Source organism: Episyrphus balteatus, chromosome 1, assembly GCF_945859705.1.
Source record: "Episyrphus balteatus chromosome 1, idEpiBalt1.1, whole genome shotgun sequence".
Lineage (NCBI taxonomy): Eukaryota > Metazoa > Arthropoda > Insecta > Diptera > Syrphidae > Episyrphus > Episyrphus balteatus.
The window spans coordinates 147,536,617-147,561,222 of record NC_079134.1 but is presented as its reverse complement, the minus strand read 5'-3'; the positions used below and the strand labels follow the sequence as shown (position 1 = coordinate 147,561,222).

The following is a 24,606-nucleotide window of genomic DNA, read 5'->3' as shown; positions in this document are numbered from 1 at the left end:
CTGAAAAAAATGTAATCGTAATGAAGTGGAAATGTATCGATACAAATAAAATAAAATGCACGACTGGGTCGCACGAACTTGCTCTTAGAGTTAAAGTTGCTTAAATTTTTAAGACTTTTTATATAGAAATTTGGAAAAAAAAATTAAATTCGTTTTTTTTTTTAAATAAAATAAAATCTGAAATCAAATTGCCCTCCAAAACAAGTATGCAGCTTTGATTGATATATTAACATGCATTTTTAGAAAAAAAAATTTAAAAATCATTAGAGCAGTTTTTAAAAAAACTAATTTTTTATAAATAATTTTTTGGAAAAAAAGTTTTAAAATAAAATTGGTATGCCATTTTGTAGAAATCACTAATCAACATCTAAAACCAAAATTTCAAAAAAAATTCAATGTAGCGTTATCGAAAATTTGATTTTTCAAAAAAAAATTATTTTTTTTCGAAATTTTATTTTTGGCTTATATTAAAATTATACAAATGCTTCTTCGAAAAAGTTTCGTTGAAATCGAATAAGCGGTTTCGGAGGTAATCGGATTTGAAAAAAACGGTTCTATGGCAGGTACCGTTAATAATGATTGTCAAAATAAATTTTTCATAAGAAGATAGAACTTTGCTTAAAACTAACATTTGAATTTTTTAAACAAAATCGTTGGAGCCGTTTTCGAGATATTTTAATTTTACTAAAATCGGTATATGACAAGTACCGTTATTTTTGGTCCAAAAAAATTAATTCCAAAAACCCCTCTGGAGAGTCGCTTAATAACGCTACATACCAAGTTTGACATTAATCGGTCCATCCGTTTAGGCTGTAGCTCCTTATACAGACAGACAGACTGACTGACAGACTGACGGACTTCCGGGACCCACTTTTTTGGCATTGTCTACCATCGTAATGTCATGGAAAAATGTTATCTCAGCTTTTTTTTTTTGTACGAATGCATATAACTTGATATATAGTACCTATATCGCAAGTAAAAAATGTAACTCTTTTCTTTAAAAAATTGTATTTGACAAAAACTTCAATGTAAGAATTATTATTATAAATTTTGAATATTTCTTACTTGTGAAATACCTTCTCTCTTGGGTTGCTAATATTGCTAGTATCGATATATATAACCGCAAAAAATGAGCAGATGCGAATGTGGGTTAGGGTTGGGTTTATATATATGTATATTCAAAAATAATAACAGAAAAAAATCGATAAAACCCAAGATACTCATTCAAACTCTTGTATAAACACTTTAAAGTGTTTCTATATGATTTAAAGTGGGTATTCTAGAAAACAGTGGGAAGAAAAGTAGCTTGGTTAGTAAAAAGGGGTTAATTCTTAAATCATTATCGCACGTATAAATTCAAAATGCCCTTAAGGTGCAAAAATAGTAAATCCTTATAGTTCCTAGATCTGACAGAGATTTTTGTGATGAAAAATTATCTTCAATGTTGAGATAACAGCAGCTGTGGTATCATAGTCAAAGTCGATGCTCTGCGGAAGAAGCTATTTTAAGTTATGAATATTTCTATATCGCTACCTTTTGGCGAAACCTTTTTGATAATAATAAACAACTTTATATAGCTTCTGGTTTCAATCTTATTTTCTATCTATTTATTATAACTTCTCTATACTCTCTAACCTTTATTCAAATAGTTATCTAAATGTTTTTTACTTGTGCACATTTCTGGTTTTCACTTCTGGTTTTGAAAACTTATAACTCAGATAGGTATAATAAATCTACCTTTTCACACCACATGGTTTGGTTTTATTTTATATGGATTTATTGGAGATGGAATGTTGAAGTAGATAGCTTAGAGGGTCGGAGAAATATTTTTGGTTTTAATTAAGGAAGAATTGTATGTGGAATGAATCTATCATAGTAAAATATGATTTTATATAGATAAAAGAAAATTTTATGAGTAAATTAACATCAAGTCATCAGATTATCTGCCTCTGGTGATAGAGAGATAGATAACCAAATATACAAGCTGCAATTTTAAAATTTCAAGAACTGAAATGTATGTTTATTTGTTAACACATATAGTTACTTAAAAAAATTTTTTTTTAACCCTCTACCGCATACCAACCCATATATGGTTTATCGATTTCATATCGAGTTATTTCCGTTATATTGCACCAAATGTCAAAAAGAAAAAACTATAATAAAACTATGTCTATTTTTCTATAATAAATCGGTTTTTATTATCAGTAAGAGAGTCGTGATTCTGAAATAAACTCATTGTTTCAAGAGCATGTGTAAAGTGCAAATCAGTGAATAAAAGTGTTTACTTTTCCGGTGTTTTTTTATAATAAACAAGTAAGTTGCATCCAATTAAAAATAAGTTTCGTATGTATTTATTATACTTTTATTTGTTTACGAAGTTTGTTTTTTGGTTTTATAATAATTTTTGTCTTTTTTTGGCATTTTTTCCAAAACACCATATATGGGTTATCATGCGTTGGCGACATACATGACTGATTTTTGTACGATTTTTATTTTTTTTTTTTAAATGAATTCGAAGACTTTCTATAGAAAAAATAAGTGTGTAAATGCTATAACTCGTGATGGCTTTCGAAGTGATGATGATCTAGCTTCAGATTCTGGCTCTTTTTAACATCAAACAAGCCATCTCCGAGCACTTATATACAAATCTTTAAAACCTACAATGTCACGAAAAAGAGGACGACCTTCAACTTTGGCAGGTGATCAAAGCAAAGATGGAACAAAACAAAGGGGAGGGGGCTATACAAGTCACGGAAGTCCATCCCCATCTTATCCCGAAACTTCAATTCACTCACAACAACCAAGGGTAAAAGTCGGAAACATCGACCATTGCCATTCAGCAAAAAAAAACCCCAATATGTCAAATTTGCGGACTGAAGACGTACACAATGTGTAGAAAATGGAATGTGTTCTTCTCCTACAATGATATAAGACAGAGTTTGAATAAATTCCATAAATAAGAAAAGTTCATTGTAGTAAAAAAGTACTTTACAAAACATACCTTGAATGCATACTAAACCATATATGGGTTATTAATTATTTGCTGGAAATCACCTTGCTGCATACTAACCCATATATGGTTTATGTTTCCAATAATGTATAGGTATAAATGTAAAAAAATCAAAATTAGTATGTTATACCTTTTTTCAACCCCTAATAAAGCTAAAAAATTGTGAACAAAATTTTTATATCACTTCGATCATAATTCATGCAGTAGAGGGTTAAATCAAAGATGCAGAAGAGGAGAAGGTTTAAGGCAAAACAAAATTAAGATTTTATAGGGTAAATAGGGGTAACACGACATTGAAAAAAGAGACTATTTTCTAAACGGTAAGTCGTAAAGAGTTGAATTTTTTTTTAAATAATAATAGACAAATTTACTGTATAGTTAAAAAAAGTATTGAAAAAATTAAAAAAAATTTCAAAACCAAGTAATTACTGGTAAGCAAAATTTTGCACAGAAATTTGAGTTACACCATTAAAAAGATATTAAAAACAAAATTCATAGGCCCTGTATTTTGAAATAAAATTTTTTGAAAACAACTAATTTTTAGGGACATTTTTGAGTAGTCTTTTACTTTTTGGAATTTTTAAAAGTCTGCAAAAAATCTCAAACTAATAGAAAATATAGGTTTTAGTTAGGTATGCCCATGCATGAGTATTTTGCATAGGCCACTTTTGTTAAAAGTTTAAAAGTGAATATTTTTAAACTCATTTTATGAACTTTTCAAGTGTTGATCCTCTTTTTCATTTGAAAATTAACTAATTACAGAGCCGAAAATTAGAAATAAATACAAGAAATGGCGGAACGAAGTCCGCCGGGTCAGCTAGTATGCTTATAAGCTTTTAATACCTTAGAGAAAGTAATGTTCAAAGCATCTATATCAAATGTGTGGATCAAAACCCATTTTATTCACTTTTTTTGATTTCGAGTAAATCGAGAAAAACTTGTATCTCGTAAACGTCATATTTTTTAGTACTTTCTTTTAAATGCAGGATTGATTCAATTTGGATTCCTTACAGTTTAAGTAGTCCAGAAATCGTGATCTGAGGGTTTTAGTTTAAGAGTAAAAAAATGGGTTTTGAAAATCACTTCTGAATTTCAGACCAAAATATGTAAGAAAATATGACATTAAAAAAACTCACTCAATTTAAAGCGAGAAAACTTTATTTCCTTTTTTTTTTTAACTACGCCTACTTTTTTGGAAAAATAAATTTAATCCTTAATGCCGAAATTTTTGTTTTTCAAAAATCCGTAAAAATATTCGGATATTCCCATCTATCTCATCTCATGGATAAAATGGTTTTTGAATTTCAAATTTATTTTAGAAAAATAATGTTTTGAATTTATATAATGGTTTTCGATGCGAATAAAATTGGATATAATGGGTTTTGAAACAAAAACTCAAGTGGATAAAATGGGTTTTTGAAATTAACCACAGATTTTGTGGTCTGATTTTTATGGAATAAAATGTAATTAGGGACCCAAACTTGGCCGCAACGTCTGACCTAAGTCATTTTTTTTTTTTTTTGAAAAGTGGATATAATGGGTTTTGATTCTGATCCACACAAATAAACTTAAGGAACATTTCTGTAAAAGTATTCAATCCTCGTATACCTATTGAATATATAAAACTGGCCTTAACAAACTGCCTTGTGGAATACCTTCGTAAATATTTTGAGTTCCAAATATTACTAATGAAATGATACGTATTCTGTAAGCATTGAACATGCAATCAATTATTTACGGTGTCATTAAATAATACGCTGAGTAAAATAACACTGATTTTCAAATACAATTTCGTGAACAAAAAACTATTAAAAATTAAGAAAAAAGCTACGTTGAAATGCTAAGCTAATTGAAATGCAGGATTTTCATAACTTTTTAAGTGATAAATTAAATTTGGGACTTTTTTTTTCTAAACTTGGGCCTTATTTTTGCTACAGGGCAGGGTTTATTTTTTAATTAGAATTAATTCAGTTTGAGAAAGTGAAGAGTTATTTCGCTCGGCTATATTTCATGACAACATTCTGTTATAATCACCACAAACGTTCCACTGTTTGTGGTGGTTTTAGGTATCATCTGTAAATTATTTTATTTTTCTGATCACTGTACTAATTGAAGGAGGTCAAAACTATTTAAATTTACCAAAACTATCTCCATTTCGTACCTAGTTTTTTGCAATTTCTATACAGCCATCGAACTTCCCTAGTTCCTATTAAATTTCGTACTTAACAGCCCATCGTTTTGCATTATTTCGTACTATTTGTTCCTCTGTTCCGCCGCAATCATTATAATTTACCACTTTTATGACCTCCTTTTCGGGTTCATAATGTTCTGAGACATTTTCAGTTCACTGTACACACTGAACACAGTGCATATAAAATAAAAGTCAAATAACCTCTTAAACTGCATTTTGCCAGAACTCAAAAGGCACATTCAAGTACTTCAGCACAACATTGCACTCTAGCGCGAAATGTACTTTCGTGTTTGTGTATAGTACATACAACTATAATACTGCTTCCACCAACATCCAGGATGTCAGGAGAAGCTTTCATTGTTTCTGGAACAATATTCTTTTAGTGTGCCCTGTTTGCAGTATTATGGTTGTTGTTCGTATTTTTTTTTTTTTACTCTTCATTTCTTATTCGAAGGGCACAACAGTTTTTACAGTTTATTTTTTTTTTCAACTCTGGCATAAAAGTAGATAGTAGGTAGGAAGAACGAAACGCTCACTCGCTCTTCGCTGACAAAGTTATTCTACTAAGAATCTCTCTGGAGAATTTCATTTACTGAAAGTAGGATACAAAACTACGATTTGATAGTCTCCATCTTCTGACACACCTTGAGGACTATTTTTTTTTCTGCTGATGCTTTTTTCCTTGTTTTTTTCTTACTTGCCTATAAAATTTTTATTCGCTGAATGCAACAGCAAGGTTTTTGAAAACGTTGTCTCTGTGATGTTTCGTTATAGTTTGAAGCAGATAGAAAAAAAAAATGTAGGTAAAAAGAAATTGGTGCACCTATTTCTACCTACAAAGCCACCCTGCTTTTCCTATCTTTCTTTTAGCTAGGTTATTTTATTTTTTTTTGTTAGGAATCATCTGAGATTGCACTTAATGCCTTTCATGTTGTTAAATGGAATCATTTACAAGAAGAGTGAATTAAATTTTCGAACTCCTTTGTCACAAAAGATATTTTCCTTGGTTGTGAAGTTAAGTTTGATGTTATTGTGTGGGTTGTTTTTTTTTTTTCCTTGAGCTGGTATAAATTGAAATGAAGACATTCAGTACCCAAGATCACTTGCTTTGATGTGATAGAAATAAAAATTAAGTACAAAATTGTATTCATTTTTTTTTTTTTTTAGATGTAGTTCACAGGTAGATATTTTAAAAAAGGATGAAGTAAAAAAGAATTTTATGTTTGTCTTAAAAAAAAAGTCATCATAATAAAATCAAATGAATATTAAGTTCCAGTTATCAACAGTTCTTAGTAATTTTAAGTAATTAGAGTATACCTTTGATATAATTTTTTAGTGTAAAGATATCAAGTTGGCAAAAATTGTAAACTAATCTGCCACGCAACACAGTGGTGCCTTTGGTGCTTTTTGGCGTCAAAATTCATTTTCATGGCTATTTATTTACGATATGTCATTAAATTTGGTACACTGAAAGATATTAAAATGGAGACTACGAAAATGGTGCAATTTTTTTTATTCAAAATTGCGGCTCCAAAATTGCAGCCAGAATAAGCCTTACAATTGAATTTTCTTTTTCAAAATAGTATATAAGCTAGAAATTTGGCTAAATTCAAGTCAAAATGGTATTGGATTTTGAATTTAGAACTTTCATAAAAAAAAAATCAAAAATTTTAAAAACAAAAAAAAAACAGTGTCAAATTAGTAAAATACATATTTTAGACCTCTTTTTACGCTATTTTATGGATTTATTTTTTAAATAAGCACAATAATTTTGACATCTATTCTATTTATGTTTCATAAAAAATTGAATATATTTAGGTTATATGGTTGCCAACTATTAAGTAAATATGAGAAAACAAGATGTAATACAAAATTTCAATGTTCAATAAAACTTAGAATTAATTTTTTTGATGAACCGAAATATACTTTTCTAATAGATTTTAGCAATCTTATAGTAGAGTAACTAAAGCTCAAAAATTGGCAATATTAGGGAACCCATCCGAACAGCTTAGATTTTGATGATCTTTTTTTCAAATGTCGGTAATTAAAAATACTTTAAAGTCTATAGATTAAAAATTGCCGGTGTTGCCGTTTTGATTTTTTAAATTTAAATTTTTTTTCAAAAATTTTTCTCAAATTGATGCCAAAAGATTGTCTAAGAAATTCAAGGAAAAAAAATATAGCTAGGGAAAATCTTCCATCGTTCAAGCGATAGATGCAATTTTCTTATTAATCGACTACAAACACAAAAGAAAATATTTGAACACAACGGCAACACCTACAATATTTAAATATACATTTTTAAAAAGCTAGAAGCTTAGTCACATTTGTAAAATTAAAATTAAGTTAATTGAATGAAGGGCTTTTGAAAGAATATTAATTTAGCTCAGATTTTTGAAAAAAAAAAAACTTTTTCGTAATATAAAATGCATTTATTTTCAAATTTTTTTGGCCACATTTATTTTAATTTGAAATTATGAAAGGAAATGTCAATGTCGGTTTATGAAAAAAATTAAAAAGAAAAATCATTTTCGATTAAGTTTTTTACATAGAAGTTTTGAAAAAAAATTAACTTATTTTTTTTTTAAGTTCAAGATTTAAATATAAAGTTATTTTGTATTCATTCAATAGCCCTTATTGTTGAAAATTTAAAAACAAAAGTTTGAAGTTCTTATTTGCTAAAGTCTTTGAGAAAATCAATTATTTCAATGCAAAAATTTAAGAGATAAGAATGATACATCTGGCTTTTTAAAAATGTATTTTAAAATATTATTGTTTTCAAAATATTTTTTTTTTTTTTGTGTTTGAAGTCAGATTGTGAGAAAATTGCCTTGAGAATCTTTTGCTATCATTTGTTTTATGAAAAAAAAAACTAGTTTTAATTTTAAAAAACAATACGGCAACATCGGCAATTTTTAATCTATAGACTTTAAAGTATTTTTAATTTAATTACCTACGTTTTAGGCCGGGTTCCCTAATAATTTGCTTTAGTTACTCCACTACTAATTCAAATCCAAAGTAAAAAAAAAAAAAATGACGTCACATTTCGTAGATAAAAATTCATTTTGAACTTCTTATATCTCATGACTTTGGATTTGAATTTAAAATATGTACTTTTGTACCATCTTTTTATTATGGCTAGCCAGGTTAAAATTGAACTCTATTGCCAAAAAAGTATTTTAAGTTCCTTTGAAAAAACACACTAAAGGATTTTTTGTTGGTCATACTAAGCTTTCATTATTTTGACAAATAAATTAGTATTTAATATTTGTATCTTTTTAATTTGCGGTGAAATAAGTAACTCATTCCGTGGTACTAATTTTTTTTTTTTTTTTTTTTTAAGATTAGGGGACAATATAGACTTAAATATGTATTTCAAAATTCAAAAAACCTATATTCAACTCTTATAATACCTTTAAGTGTCTTCTTCTTAAATTATTTTAGTAACAAAAAATTAATAAAAATTAATTAATGTGCTTCAGATATATTCTTCAATAAATTTCCACGTTTAAAATGCCTTAAAATAAAATTGAACTAAAAATTCAACAAAAAGTACGTATACACCATGGTGTACCTACATTTTTAATGTGTGGTTTTCAAATTCATATACATTTATTGTATTCAAAGTTTTTCAGCAAATTTATTTGTACATGGGCCAAAATACTATATTTAGTGCTTGAAGAAAAAGTATAAATTGGTAGAAAACTATATTGAGTTATAAGATCAGAATTACTAAATTTTATAAGTTTGAAACCCAAATTTGGATCGAATTGTTTACAAATCACAGTAGCATTGTGGTTTATCTTGGTAACGCAGTTGTATTTAAAGTTTTAAAGCTGATTTTTGGTAAGAAACTACTAAGAATATTTAATTGAAATTAATTTTTTTTTGTGATTTAACTTCATAACTTGTTCCTATAGTTTCAAATAGGAATATCAGAGAGCTTAATTATAAGATTTTACAAATAAAACTGAAATTTGTAGTAAAGTAACGCAGTTGTTTGGTTTTGATCACTTTCTTTTTAAACTGTCATAAATATAGAAATATCATTCCAAACATATCGGTGGAAATGTTATTTTGTAAAAGTTTAAAGTATAACCATTCTATGTGAACTAAAATATGTGAAAATATATTGATAAAAATGTCAATTTTTTTTTTTTTTCAAAATTCACTGTCCAAATGGATAACTTTTAAGGCACTAAATAGTATTTTGGCCCACATTAATACAATGTACATAACATAAGAGATGAAAATTTCTATTATCAGAAACACTAGGGTTATCAGACCAAAAATAAGAAACAAATATTTTGTACCAAACAAAAAAAATTCATTTTTAATTCATGTTTTAACAATACCTACTATTTTTTTTATTTAAGTTTTTGTAGTTTTTAAGAAAAAATTATTTTTTGTGTTACTTTTTTTTTTTTAAATTTATTAGAAAAATTACTTCAGATTTAAGAATCTAAGAAAAATATACATAAGTCTTGAGTTTTACAAACCAGACATATTCTTCATTCGCTTTAATGTTTTATTTATTTTTTAATTAGAACGTGTGTGGAACAATCTCTGCAATATTTTAATTTTATTTTTGTATAGATACAAAGTTGTTAGTCCAAATTATTTAATCAAAGTTTATTACCCTCACTGAAATTCATTGCACTTTACAAAAAAAATTTTAAATATGGTTTACTGTTATCCCTAAAAAAAATTTCATTAGCTTGGTTAAACACAATCAACACATTTCCTTTGCAAATATTTAAACTCCACAGAAGATGACCAAACTAAATAACGAACAAATTTGCAATGGATCCTATAGTGTCCGAGCTACAGTCTAACCGTATACAATGCACTAAAATGCAAACCATCAAAGCTGCATCCATTAACAAATTAAAAAAGGTTCTCAGTCTAGAGTGTGACAACAAAAAATTACAAAAAAAAAAAAAAATCCTTTTCTAAAATGTTCCCAGTGACGGGACTAAAACATAAGAGAATTTTCATAAAAAAAAAAAAACAAAGTCCTTTACAGTTTTTCGTTGACTTTTCTGATTATATTATTTTTATTTATATGCACAACTACTTTTCCTATATAAACTCGTATAAACCTATGTTTACTTTTTTTTTTGTCAAGTCCTTTTTTTTGTTGTCCTTATTGGTCCTCTTGTTTTTTCTCTGTAAAACTTTTATACCTTAACGAATGTTGGACTTTTTTCTACTCAAATATATTTATTCAGCTCCATGCTATGCTCTGCTGTGTAGTAATTTAAGCCTCTCTCAGAGATTGCATTGTGACTGGGCGAGGAGTTTTGGTTGTTGTCCATCTACGATGACGACGACGATGCTGCAGTTGTTTATTTTTTGTGCATCAGTAATATAAAAATCCTGAGGCATGGACACACCAATTAAGAAAAAATCTCCATTCAAGTTTCTTTTTTTCTACACAAAAAAAAAAATGTCGTTTATTTTGTAAACTCCTAAGTCTACACAATCTACCTGCAGATTTCCTGATAAAATCCTATTTTTTTTTTTTTGCTCTCTCAGAATCTGAAACAATTTTATGTTAGATAGTAAAATAGATAACCGACTTTGCGTTCCATAATCCTTTTTGAAAACAAAAAAATAAAAGAGAAAAAAAAATAAAAACTAACGCCCTCGGACTTGGAACGTCTCTCTAGTTGACACACTAAGTTAGCAAAAGGTGAGAGGCCAAGAAACAAAAAAAATATCTTTTCGCTGATGTGATATATTTTTGTTTAACTTTGACTAAAAAGGACCTGCGTTTTCAGAAAAAAACAAACAAACAAACAAACAAAAAAAAATATAAAATAATTTCAGATAGCATCACGCAAAAACATAACCGTCTCTATCTAGCAATTAACTTAATTAAAAGATTAAACAAAAGAGAAGAAGAACTTAAATGGGTAAAAAGAAAAAAAGAGTAAAAACCAAACAAAACAAAAATTAAAAACAATGTGGCATTTAAATGATAAATGACAGGAAAGGATGTATGCAAGCATGCGAAATGGAAAAAGGACTCGCACAACGAACCACGACTATGAAAAAACAACAATGTTTAAGTTAAAAAATTTTCATAGCAAAGAGAAAATTATTATTATCTAGCAGATACATGGTGGTTTTTTTTGTTTGTATAATGGTTATTTCCTTGAGGTGGACCATGAACCAACTTAATAAGGCAACAATATAAGAGCATTAAATACAATCAGATCATTTATTAAATAGAGTAAATGAGCAAAAGCCATGTTTGAAAGGATACAGGGAAAACAATAAATAAAAGTTTTCAAAAAATTTTACCTAGGAAAATCTTTGCAACTTAAAAAGTTGATTTGAAAATTAAAGCCAAAAAGAAATTTTGTTGATTTTTTACCAAATAAGTATATTGTTGAATCATCAATTTTTTTCCAGGGACCTACAGATCGACATTATTCTAGTGTTGAGGTAAGTACCTATTTGTGAAAAAATATTTTTAAATTACCATAATATCTACCTATCATTAAAATATGCTCTTGAAGTAATTTGTGTAACAACAAGGTCTCTGTGGTGTATACGTACTATTTTTTTTTGTTAGTTTTGAGTAATTAACGGATGATGTGTGTATCGTAGGTACCGTTTACTTGTAATTTTTTTTCGAGGGCTATTCGAAGATTATACGATGTAACAAAAAATTTCTAGCCTAAAAATAATTATTATTTAAGGGATAAAGTTTATTTGAAAGCGAAATTGCAGTAAATAAACTTCTTTATTGCTCCTCTAGTAATTTCATAAAAGAAATATAATTAAATCGTTATAAGAAAATTATTATGTAAGTTTTTCTTTAAATAATGCAAAAAGTGAAAGTATTGGATACTGATTGACAATACTTCGAATAAAAGTTAAACTCTTATAAAAAAAAAACCTTTGTTGAGCTTTCTTAATAATTTAAAAAAAATAATATTTTTTTTAATTGTTCTGGCAATTTAATCAATTTGTATTAAGTGAACGAAAGACAAAAGAAGTGCATTTTTAGAGAAAATTGTTTTTAATCGGTTGCCCCCACATAAAAAGAAATCACGAAAGCTATTTAAATTTACAAGAAAATTGAAACATTTATATGAAAATTTTTAGTGCGCAACATAATTTAAACATTGTACTGGCTTACAAGAGTTTTGTTGTCGAAAAAAAATATAGTTTTCTGAAGGTTTTAGGTGTGCTGAACTCGAATCCAAAGTCAGAAACAACTAATCAGCTCCCGTTTTTGAGATATTGCCGTTAGAAAATGCAAAAGTACTTCTGACCTTATTCTTTTGTATAGTATTATTTAACGGTTTCTACTGTTTTCCATCTTTCGATACCTGTTTAAATCTTTTCAATATCTTTTGTATTGCCTGAGATATCTTAAAATGAAGTTATAAAATGACGTTATAAAATGTATAGGGGAGAGTGGCGGACAGTGAGACACCCTTTTTTTAAATTGGTATATCTTAGAATGTTTTCGAGATAGCTTAACGAAACTTTGAAGTTAGTTTAAGACATATTTTATCTTAATGTTGCAAAAAAACTTATAGTTAAAGAATGAATGAGGGCATCACATTGGACTAAAATGTAGAAAAAGTCAAAACGTCTCACTGTTTGAAAGGGGTGCGATCAGTGAGACATTCTTAGGTGAAAAAAAAATAACGAAAACGTCAAATAATTAGGTAATTGACAAGTATATACTTAATTAATTTATGTTACTTTAACCCATTTATTCAAAAAAAAAAAAACAAAAAGCCAAAAAAAAATGAAAGAAAAAACAATACGAAATCATTTTGAAGTTATGCTAAAATAATAGATTTTTTTAAAATCTATATGTCTCACTGTTTGCTTTTTAAAAAACCTATGTCTCACTGTTTGCTTTTTAATAATGTCTCACTGTTTACTTTTTGTCATTTTTCGGAAAAATATAAAATTACAAAAAACGAGAAGGAATTCTAATTCAATGATATTTTTTTATGAAAGAACATATAAATATAATACATATGTAAAAAAAGTTCTGTCCACTAACCAGATTTTTTTGTGTTATACACTCTTTTTATAACACTCCAAAAACTACTTTCACCTGATTTTGTGTGATATTTTACGGCGGGGGAAAATGGACAGCTTTAATTAAGTCGGGACAAAATTAAAAGACGCAGACGGGGAAATAAACGTTTTGACCCAAACTAGCGTTACTGTGCTTATTTACAGAAAAGAGAAAAATGGATTGTCTCACTGTTTGCACCGTCTCACTGTCCGCCACTCTCCCCTATAATATGCCCAACAACTGAGAGTATCGCGGGCAGTACAAAAGATATCGGAAAGATTTAAACAGGTTTTGAAAGGTGGAAAATAGTTCATATAAAAAACGTTACTAATAATGCTCAAACAATTTACCTTATATAAAAGAATAAGGTCCGAAGTACTGCATTTTCTAACGGTAATATTTAAAAAACGGGAGCTGATTAGTTTTTTTTTTACTTTGGATTCGAGTTCAGCACACCGAAAACCTTCAGAAAACTATATTTTTGTTTCGGCAACAAACAAGAAGTTTAATTTTGTTAACTAGTGTTGTCTATAAACGTGTTGACGAAATTTGCAAAAAAAAAAATGGTTGAGCCATTTTTGAGAAATCTAAATAAAAAACGTCCCTTATTTTTGGTGGACACTTTGTGTCCGAATCAAAAAAAATTAATCTCATTAATTGTAGCTAATTAAATGCTAATTTGTTGCGCAAACCCAAAATGTGTAGCTCGCATAGTTTTTGAATTATTGAATTTTCAGCTAAAATAAGTCTGAAGTTAGCGAAAAAAATCTGAAATGATTAAAAACAATGAGTCTAAATTTGTAGCTTTTTAAATGCCTTTCAATTCCATAAACTTGATTTTTGTAGCCTCAACAGCTTTTTTAATATTCAATATTCCGCTAAGATAAGATTGAAGTTAGCGGACAGAGTAGGAAAATTAATACATTTTTAAAAAATCACTTTTTAAGGTTTTTTTTCTTTTGTCATTTATTGTAGCTCGCTTGAATACATTATTTTTGATATAATTCCCAATTTTGTAGTTCAAACCGTTTTTAAAATATTCAAGGTTTTGTTAAAAAAAGATAACTCAGAAGTAACCTATTAAAATCAAAAAACCAATGCGAAATTCAAACATTTTTTTTGAGAATTTTGAAGTAACATAGACTAAGACGAAACCCAAAAACCTCGATTTTGTAGCTCGATTTTTTTTTAATTATTTTTGAAGTTATACTTCTTATGGGAGGGTGGGTATGAAAATTTACTTTTTGACAAGAATGTCAAAGGGATTATGACGCGATCACCCTGGGTAGCAGGGCTGTCGTTTCACCTTTAAAGTAGGCAGTACTTTAGTATTTAAAAATGCAGTACGCCGCAGTACGGCAAACATAAAACACACAACACGTTGCAAGTAACATGTTTCATGTGGCAAGTTGTATGTGGCAAGTTGCATGTGGTAATTTCCATGTGGCAAGTTGCCAGGGTTGCAAAAAGCTCACATTTCAGCTCAGCTCACAGCTCAGCTCAAATTTGAGCTAGGTACCATAGCTTAGCTCATTTGAGCTGAGCTGAAAGTGAGCGCCCCAACTTCCAACGCCTATATCTCGGAATTTTGAAGAAAATGAAAAAAAAAATTTTTTATGCCAAAAGGTAGCGGGGACTCTAACCTACATTTGGGTACAACTCTCATCCCTGTAGGTCCACGCGTTCTCAAACCGGGAGAACTTAAAAGTAAAAAAAAAATAGGCACGATTCCGAAAAAATAGGCATGATGTGGCGGTTTAACATGGAAGGCGGTTTTTTTTAAATCTGACAATGTGCAAAGCGTAGGCCCATGACACAAGCTATCATTAAGCATCAGTCCCAAAAATTTCTCTCAAGCGGTTTAGCTTCCAGGAGCGTTCAAAGATTCGGGGATTTTTCGAAAAAAAATTTTACCCCAACTTTCAAACGCGATTTTCTCGGAATTTTGAAAAAAAAATCGAAAAACCGGATTATACCACTATCGGGTAGCTGAGAATATAACCTTTCATATGGCACCACTCCCCTGTCTCTAGATCAAAGCGTTCAGCTCCCAGAAGTTTTTTCGCGCCCCCAACTTCCAACGCCTATATCGCGGAATTTTGAAGAAACTGTTAGAAAAATCATAATGATCCATGGAAGTCGGTTTTGTTTTTTGATAAAAATGATTATTATGAAACAAAAAAAATTAGAGGATTTTTTTTCATTTATTTGGAGACGATTGAGCGGATTTCTTCATTAATTTTTGAAAAAAAAGCATATAAGGGACCGACCTAATCGAAAAAGTTTAATTTTGGGTATTAAATGGATGCTAAATTGTTACAGTACATATTTTATACTGTACAAAATAATAACATTATCAAACATTTTAAATTCTTTCGAATAATGTTTATGGTCCAAGAACAAGATAGTTGCATCAATAAAGAATTTTCAGGAAAAAGTGTTGCAAGATTTCTTCCTTCCGATGCAATATGTTTATAGTCACTCAAAAGTCTTGTTTTCAAAAGCCTGGATATTAAATTATATTAAGACGACTAATAACAAAAATTCCTTTAAAAGAAAAAGTCTCTTATTCTTCAAATGGTTAATTCAACAAAATTCATAAGAAAATATCTTTTATACCGCTTTTTTTAATATTAAGTTAACAAGATAATCCAATTACCCTAAAGGCTTCATGCCTATAAAAAAAAAAAAAAACAAATGAAATTTCTGTTCTCTTTTGATAAACACAAAAAATTAAAAGAAAACGTACTAAAAAGCTCTCTGGGCAATCAATACTGTGAAGTAACAAATGAAACAGAATTAATTTTTTTGAGTTCAGTTGAACTATAAATAATTTTTATTTTCAATGCCTCTAGGAGATTATATGGAATTTTCAATGAATTTGCTTACAAAAAAAAACAAAAACAAATATAAGAGCGAAATAATATTTCAAGGACTCAGAGGTCATTTTTTTTTTTTTTTTTTAACAGATTAATCTTAAAAATCACTTAATCTTCTAAGCACTAAAAATCCATAATGACAAGAATGTATTACATTAAAAAAATGTTATTAATTTTTTTTTTACCTTCTAAAAACCATTAAACTGTTTGAAGACATTCTTACTTAATTTTTGAGACTTTTTAATTTGCAAGTTTTAATCGATTCTTCATGCAAAATATATCCAAAGGAGCAATTTTATCATCAAAACCTTGAAGGTGTAGTAACCATCTTAACTGTATATATAAGTATTTTGTCAAAAGAAGATAGTGAAAATGCTGCTGCTGGGGTATAAATAATGTCGACCATATCCTATAGGTTATCACACTAACACCACTCCATCACCATTGCCTGCCACAACCAGAGCTCCAGGCGCCGCCGCCCACCACTGCGGTGTTAGGTGAAAATCGGATTTGGGGTTGGATTATGTTAAGGGTTGCTTCCTTTCTTACTTCCCTATAAATAAGGGCACGAAATGGCTTAACGATTTCAGCCTTCACTCTCGTCCTTCTACAAATTTTCATATAGTTTTTCACCTCATCCCATTTTATACACTTTAAAATTTTCGATTCCTCGTTCTTCCTGCTGTTGTTCGGTTTTGGTAAAAAAGACACCCTCTTTTAGCCCCCATTCCAATATGCCAACCCACTCGAAGATTAAAGCTAACGATTCACAATCACCGCAGGAGCTATAAACGACTGCTGGTTTCCGCTTTCTGTGTATATATCCAGCAAGCCGGTGTTGGTTTGGTAGCAAGGATGGATACCAGCAGTGCAAAAGGATACAAAAAAAAAAAAAGGAGCAAAGTAAGCCAAAGCCAAGGCAAATGAATACATAGTAGAAAGACAAAAAAGGATTCAGGGAAATATTTAGAGAGCTAAATATGTGCGAAAACTGTTTTGGTATGCCGTAGGGTATTGTGGGGTGGGAACGGCCATGGCACGGTAGGATGAATTTCCACCAAATAGTGATAAATTATAACATTTGTTTTTTTTTTCATTTAATTTTTAGAAACAAAAAAAGGACGAATTGAAAAAAAAAAAGAAAAGAAATTACACAAATTTTATCAGCTAGTCATTTGCGGGTGCTGCTTTGGCAGAAACAACGCTGCTGAGTGAAATTAAATATTTTTCTTTCTCTCTGTAAAACCCCAAGCAATGAGTATTGTACATTGTACCTTATATCCTTTCTGTACTTGGTCCTTTTTCGTAACTAAAAAAGATTGTACTTTTATTTTTTTTTGTCCAACTACAATCGTCATGGTTCTTCTTTTTTTTTCATTATTTTTTTTTTTTTTTTGTTTTATTTATCTTTCGTCCTTTTTGAGAGGATTTCATTTCTTTTTGAAAAAAAAAAAACTTTTCCTCTTGGGCTATTTTCTATGTCATTTTTCTCTTCTTTTTTTCCTGGAGCCTGGAGGTTTCACTGAAAAATTGAATGCTTTTAATTGACTTTATTGGGATGAGAGAAAGGAAGAGGAAAGTGGTTTGAGTTTTGAATAGAAAAAAGGAGGAAAAAGACAGGAAGTAGAGTTTTTGGTTTGCCACTGGTTGAAAAGGCACTTAGCTTACTCGTTGTTAAGGAATGCAAAAGTTGTGGTTTTGGTATTTTTGTTCGGTGATAAGGCGCCACCTGTCGATAGATGTTCAATTTTTATTTTTCCATTTTCTTGTGGTTTTATAGTTTTTTTTCTTTCTCTTTTTGATCTTTTTTTGTTGTGTATTTTTTGCTTTGTTGCTGTTTCGTTCAATGTATAAATAGAAATTTGAATAATTCCTTTAACGGTTTTTTTTTTTACATTCACTTCTCAATTTTTTGCTTTTTGGTTTTTTGGATTTTCTGTTGATTTGAATAAGTTTAGAATTTATTGGTTCGATAATTGAAAAATATATATGCGCAGTAAGGCATTTGCTAGCAAAATCTATAGTGACTGTTCTGTACTAAACAACCTAAATCTAACTTGCCTTAAAAATCATTCATTCAAATTTATCAAAATTATCAATTATAATTTTTATTCACAATTACCAAACATTACAAATCATACACTATGAATTCTTCTTAAAATTTAACTCAAATCAAAACTGTAACTTATTTTTTTTGCTAACTTGAAATCTAATGTAAAACTCTTGTTTGTATTTGAAAGCACAGTAACTTAATTTTCGCTCTTCTTTTTGTGCGTATATTCGTTGCACCTGCAAGCATAAAATATTTCAAAGCATCTTCCTTTTTGAAGCGAACCACCAAACAGAGCAGACCTTTCTTGGAGCTGGTAACAATTATCGAATTAAATAAACATTTATATTACATATGAACTTATTATCGTTGCCTTTATATTCTGTGCATTTTGTATGGGAAGATTTTCTGCTCAGGCTTCGCTGTGAATCATCATCAATAAAATTACAGTCCACTATTCCTAAACATCATTGATCCTTCTAAGCCGAATTAAGTGAACAATTTCTTAATTTAAAGACAATCGTGTTTCTGAAATTCGTGAAATTAAAACTATAAAAAGTATTAAAGACTACGTCGAATTACATACATATATGTATGGATGAAATGATGTGATGTTTTTTATATATATGTAATCCGTAGCTCTATAATACTTGGTAGTGCTATTACATATATTTATTTTTTGTGCAGTACCTACGATTTATCGAACATTGAATCAATAACGGTACAGGTTAATTAAAACTGTTTTGCACACGTTTCTGCATAAACATACGAACTCATACGAACATATTAATTTTTTTTTGTTTGGTTTTAAATCATTTAATCGAAAATTGAATTATAACTGCGATGGCAAGTGCATTAAAAGTTAAGTGCGGTAATGCAAAAGGGCGCTTAACTCGGGCGGCAGCATTTGCAGAAGCGATTGATGAATCTATAACAATCGAAATGCTTGAGATTCGGTTAAATAAACTCGAGACCACATGGTCTGAATATTCATCTCTTCATAACGAAATTCTTGAAAAAGCTGAAGATGAAGAAGTTAGTGAATTAGAATCTGAATTTTCGGAATACGAATTAAAATATTTTGTTTCAAATGCCGAGCTCGTTAAAGCCATTCGCGATAGGGAAAAAACTTCCACCAAACCAGTGGAAGTTCTTGATAATTCTTCTGCGTTTAATCGCTTAGCTGAGCAACAATCAGCCTTTCTCGAAAAAATTAATTCGTCTTCGCCATCGTCAAATAATTCCAATACTTCTAAACTTCCGACAATCGTTGTGCCACCATTCAGTGGATGTTATAAAGATTGGCCTTCGTTCAGGGACATATATCTGGGTTCAGTCGACACTAAGGTGAATCTTAGTCCGACCCATAAATTTCATTACTTGAAATCCTATCTGCGTGATGACGCAGCCAATCTTATAAAACATTTGAAAATAAATGACGCAAATTATTCGGAAGCTTGGGATCGCTTAGAAAGACGGTACGATCGAAGCCAATTGATAGTTCAATCTTTTATTGAAACTTTTTTGTCACTTCCTACTGCAAATAACTCTAATGTTCAAACTTTAAGAAAAATTTCTGACGGTGCCGATGAAGTTGTGCGTGGTCTTAGTGCGTTGGATAAGACAGGTCGTGACCCTTGGCTCATTTATTTATTGTTAAACAAACTTGATTCGGACACCAAGCAAGCTTGGGCAGAGAATATCGGTTCTCGGGAAGACGTTACTGTAGTCGAATTACTAGACTTTTTAGAACTACGGTGCAATGCCTTTGAGGCTTGTCAATCACTTTCCAGTCGGTCGGGTTCATCGCGTACAAAGCAATCAAACAATATTCGAGCTCATCTTGCTGGGCCTTCAGACTCAATTTCGAAATCCAAATGCCCAATGTGTCAAGACAATCATGTCCTTACTCAGTGTACAAAATTCGTCGCGTTAGACATTGACTCTCGTCGAAGTTTTGCGAAGACAAACTCGCTTTGTTTTAATTGTCTTAAAGCTGGACATTCATCGCAAAAATGTTTTTCTACTTTTCGCTGTCGGGTGTGTAGATCACGCCACCATTCGTTGGTGCATCCTGATGATGCAGCAAATACAAATCAAGTTTCGTTAACGGGTTCTTCTAACCAAACTCAATCTTCGTCATCAACCTCCGCTCAATCCAACACCACCGAATCGCTCGTTAGTAATCATTCGCTTGATGTTAGTCGTCCTAAGAAAACTCTTTTACCAACTATCTTGGCTAGAATTCAAGACAATCAAGGAAATCTGATAGACTGTCGTGTTCTTTTAGATTCCGGGTCACAGTCTACATTCATTGTTGAATCTTTCGCTCAAAGACTCGGTTATCATCGTAAGCATTCAAGAATTCCTATCCTCGGTCTATCGTCGACTGAAGTTGGATATACAAAGGGCCTCATCTCACTAAATCTTCGTTCTCGTGTCAATTCTTCTCACTTATTCGTTGATGCCTTTATACTCGATAAATTAACTTCAAACTTACCAACCAAATTGATAGATGTTTCCTCCTGGTCTCATATTCAAAACCTCGACCTTGCTGATCCTACTTTCAATGTCGCCGCCCCAATCGATGTTCTTCTCGGTGGTGACAAACTTTGGAGCATTCTCAAAGATGGACAAATTCGAGGTCCCAATGGATGCCCAATCGCACAACGCACTTCGTTTGGATGGGTCATAACCGGACAATTTTTTGAACCAGAGGAATCGAACCATTTTATCTCATTTCACTCTTTACTCGATTTAAGTAATTTGATGCAACGTTTCTGGGAAGTTGAGGAGGTTTTCCCAGCAAACAGTTCTATCGTTTTCGACCAGGCCGAAGAACATTTTCAACTGACTTTCTCTCGATCTCCTGACAGGAAGTATGTTGTTCACCTTCCTTTTAAAACTCCAAATCCATCTTTCAAAAATACTCTTTCGCTCGCTGTTTCTCGCCTATTCGCAATGGAACGTCGGTTCGCTCAAAATTCGAAACTGAGAGACTTGTATTCTGATTTCATGCGGGAATATATCGGCTTAGGCCACATGATTCGAATTCCTCGTGACGAAATTAAGTGTTCTAACGGTAGATGTTTTTATCTACCACACCACGCGGTGCTAAAACCAGACAGTTCGTCTACTAAATTGCGTGTCGTTTTTGATGGCTCTGCCAAAGACTCCACTGGTAACTCGTTGAACAATGCATTGTTGATAGGCCCTCCTATTCAACGGGACTTAATAGGTGTTTGCTTGCGGTTTCGACAACATCCCTTCGTTTTTACTGCCGACGTCGTAAAAATGTTCCGTCAAATCTGGGTAGATGACTCCGATTGCGATTACCAACGCATTGTTTGGCGCGACTCTCCCTCAAAGGAAATCGAACATTTTCGGTTACGCACTGTAACATATGGTACAGCTTCCGCTCCGTTTTTGTCAGTTCGGGTTCTGAAGCAGCTTGCTGAGGACTATAAATCAGAATTCCCGAATGCAGCGCGTGTTCTACTGGAAGACGTATACGTGGATGACGTTATGACGGGAGCAAAGTCACCCAAAGACCTTATCGAATTGAAATCCGAATTAGTCACTCTTCTTTCCATGGCCAACCTTGAGCTGCGGAAATGGAGCTCCAATTGTTGGCCACTCCTAGCTTCTCTTCCTAAAGAGCAATGTGAATACTCTTTTTACGACACTGAACGTTCAAATTCGTATATTAAGGTGCTTGGAATGCATTGGAATCCATCAAACGATGAATATTCCTTTCGCATCTCGAAGTCTCTTCCAACCATTTCATTGACAAGGCGTTCGCTGTTGTCTGAAGTATCACGAATATTCGATCCGTTAGGACTGTTGGCACCCTCAGTTGTACTTTTCAAAATGCTCTTTCAGGAACTCTGGTCATCGAAGTTAAAGTTGGGATGGGACGACCCGTTGCCTCCAGAGTTAGCTGATCGTTGGGATAAATATCGGAAGGAAATCTGGTTTTTTGAGCAAGTCCAAATACCCAGAAACTTGTTTACCTCTTCCTTCGATGACATTGAACTGCATGGCTTCTGCGATGCATCCACGCTCGCTTATGGTGCCGTCCTGTACACTCGCTGTAAAGTTGCTGAAGGAAAGTACAACATAACAATTGTCGCTGCCAAGACCAAAGTTGCTCCGTTAAAACCGGTGTCCATTCCACGTCTAGAGCTGTGTGGGGCCTTGCTGCTGACTCGCTTGTTAAGTCTTGTTAAATCGTCGTTTTCGTACAAATTCACAAACATAGTGGCTTGGTGCGATTCCGAGATCGTTTTACACTGGCTATCATCTCCTCCTCGTCGCTGGGTTACTTTCGTTGCCAACAGAACCGCTGCTATACTGGAAGTTACACCAAGAAGTTGCTGGCGCCATATTTCATCAGAGTCAAATCCAGCAGATTGTGCGTCGCGCGGTGTTATTCCGTCTAATCTCCCGAACCATCCCCTTTGGTGGACTGGCCCATCATGGTTGCGTCTGGAGGAAAATGCATGGCCTGAACAAAAATTCGTGACCTTACAACAAGAAAACAACGATATATTACTCGAGCAAAGACTATCTCCGCTCCAAGTGCTTCAAACCTCAGCGGAAAATTTTGATGTCATCGATCACATAATCAGCAAGACCTCGTCGTGGTTTCGAATGCAAAGAATACTCGCGTACGTCATTCGCTTTATATTCAATTATCTGTGTGAAAAATCTAAACCTAAACGTCAGCGTCGTACCTCGTATCTAACTCTTAAAGAAATTCATGTCGCCAAAACAACCATAATTAAATCGGTCCAACTAACATCATTCAGTGAAGATATTCGTACCCTAACACTCAAAAAAGAATTGCCCCTGAAATCCAAACTGCTCAAATATTCCCCATTTCTCGATAATAAAGGTCTGCTTAGAGTAGGAGGAAGAATTAAAAATGCCAATATATCTTTTAACATTAAACATCCTTATATTCTTCCAATTAATGACTTTTCTCATCTTATTATAGAAGATATTCATAAGAAAAACTTACATCCTGGAGTCTCCGCAACGTTCGCAATCGTTAGACAGCAGTACTGGATCCTGGGTTCTCGAAATCTCACCAGAAAGATTGTTTTCAAGTGCACTACATGCTTTAAATTGCGAAAAACAACTTCTTCGCAGCTAATGGGTGACTTACCATCGCAACGCGTATCACAAAGCCGTCCTTTTTCACACACTGGGTGTGACTATGCTGGGCCGCTTTGCATAAAGCTGTCCAGAGGTCGAAATCCAAAAACTTCAAAGGCATATATCTGTCTATTTGTGTGTATGGCTACGAAGGCTATACATTTGGAGCTAGTGAGTGATTTGACCTCTGACGCATTTCTCGCAGCTTTTCGTCGATTCGTTTCCCGGCGTGGACTTTGTTCGAATGTGTATTCGGATAATGGAACCAACTTCCAAGGTGCACGTCGGTGCTTGAACGAGATGCACAAGTTAGTCATATCAGAAGCATACAACGAGGCTGTTGCAACATCACTTGCGAAGGACAATGTAACCTGGAACTTTATCCCTCCATCGTCCCCTCACTTTGGTGGATTGTGGGAGGCTGGAGTAAAGTCGGTAAAGTGTCATTTGCGACGAGTAATTGGAGCATCCATCCTTACATTTGAAGAAATGTATACGGTGCTCACTCAAATTGAAGCTATCTTAAATTCTCGTCCTCTTTGTGTGATTTCAGATAATGACTTAAATCCATTAACACCCGCTCACTTTCTTATAGGTGAACCATTTACTGCTGTTCCAGAGCCAACAACGCTGTCCACGCCTTTGAATCGCTTGTCGCACTGGAACCATCTACAAAATATGGTACAAGGCTTCTGGAAACGGTGGCATGTGGAATATATCACCACCCTACAAGAACGATCGAAATGGAAGACGGCAACTCCGAATCTCAAACCAGGGGACCTGGTAATAATTAAAGAACCAAACCTTCCGCCAACTAAGTGGCTTCTTGGCAAAATCGAAGCAGCAACCCAAGGGACTGATGGCCGAGTACGAGTTGCTACTGTAAAGACGAACAGTGGAACATTTGTTCGTCCAATTACCAAACTTGCCCTACTACCCATATCCTGAAACTCGTTCCAGGGGGGCCGGGATGTTCTGTACTAAACAACCTAAATCTAACTTGCCTTAAAAATCATTCATTCAAATTTATCAAAATTATCAATTATAATTTTTATTCACAATTACCAAACATTACAAATCATACACTATGAATTCTTCTTAAAATTTAACTCAAATCAAAACTGTAACTTATTTTTTTTGCTAACTTGAAATCTAATGTAAAACTCTTGTTTGTATTTGAAAGCACAGTAACTTAATTTTCGCTCTTCTTTTTGTGCGTATATTCGTTGCACCTGCAAGCATAAAATATTTCAAAGCATC

General features: G+C 31.9%; 2 protein-coding genes across 4 annotated transcripts in view; both read left to right on the top strand.

Annotated features, from left to right (window-relative positions):
- The window catches only part of LOC129906291 (zwei Ig domain protein zig-8), a 415,386-nt gene that overhangs the window by 71,775 nt on the left and 319,005 nt on the right, over positions 1-24,606 (top strand). The window lies entirely within an intron of this gene.
- LOC129911250 (uncharacterized) lies at positions 19,030-24,294 on the top strand. The gene has a single exon (XM_055988982.1). The coding sequence runs from the start codon at positions 19,030-19,032 to the stop codon at positions 24,292-24,294; it is 5,265 nt and encodes a 1,754-aa protein (XP_055844957.1).

Excerpts from the sequence above, each read along its gene's own strand:
- LOC129911250 (XM_055988982.1), top strand. The coding sequence starts at position 19,030 with ATGGCAAGTGCATTAAAAGTTAAGTGCGGTAATGCAAAAGGGCGCTTA.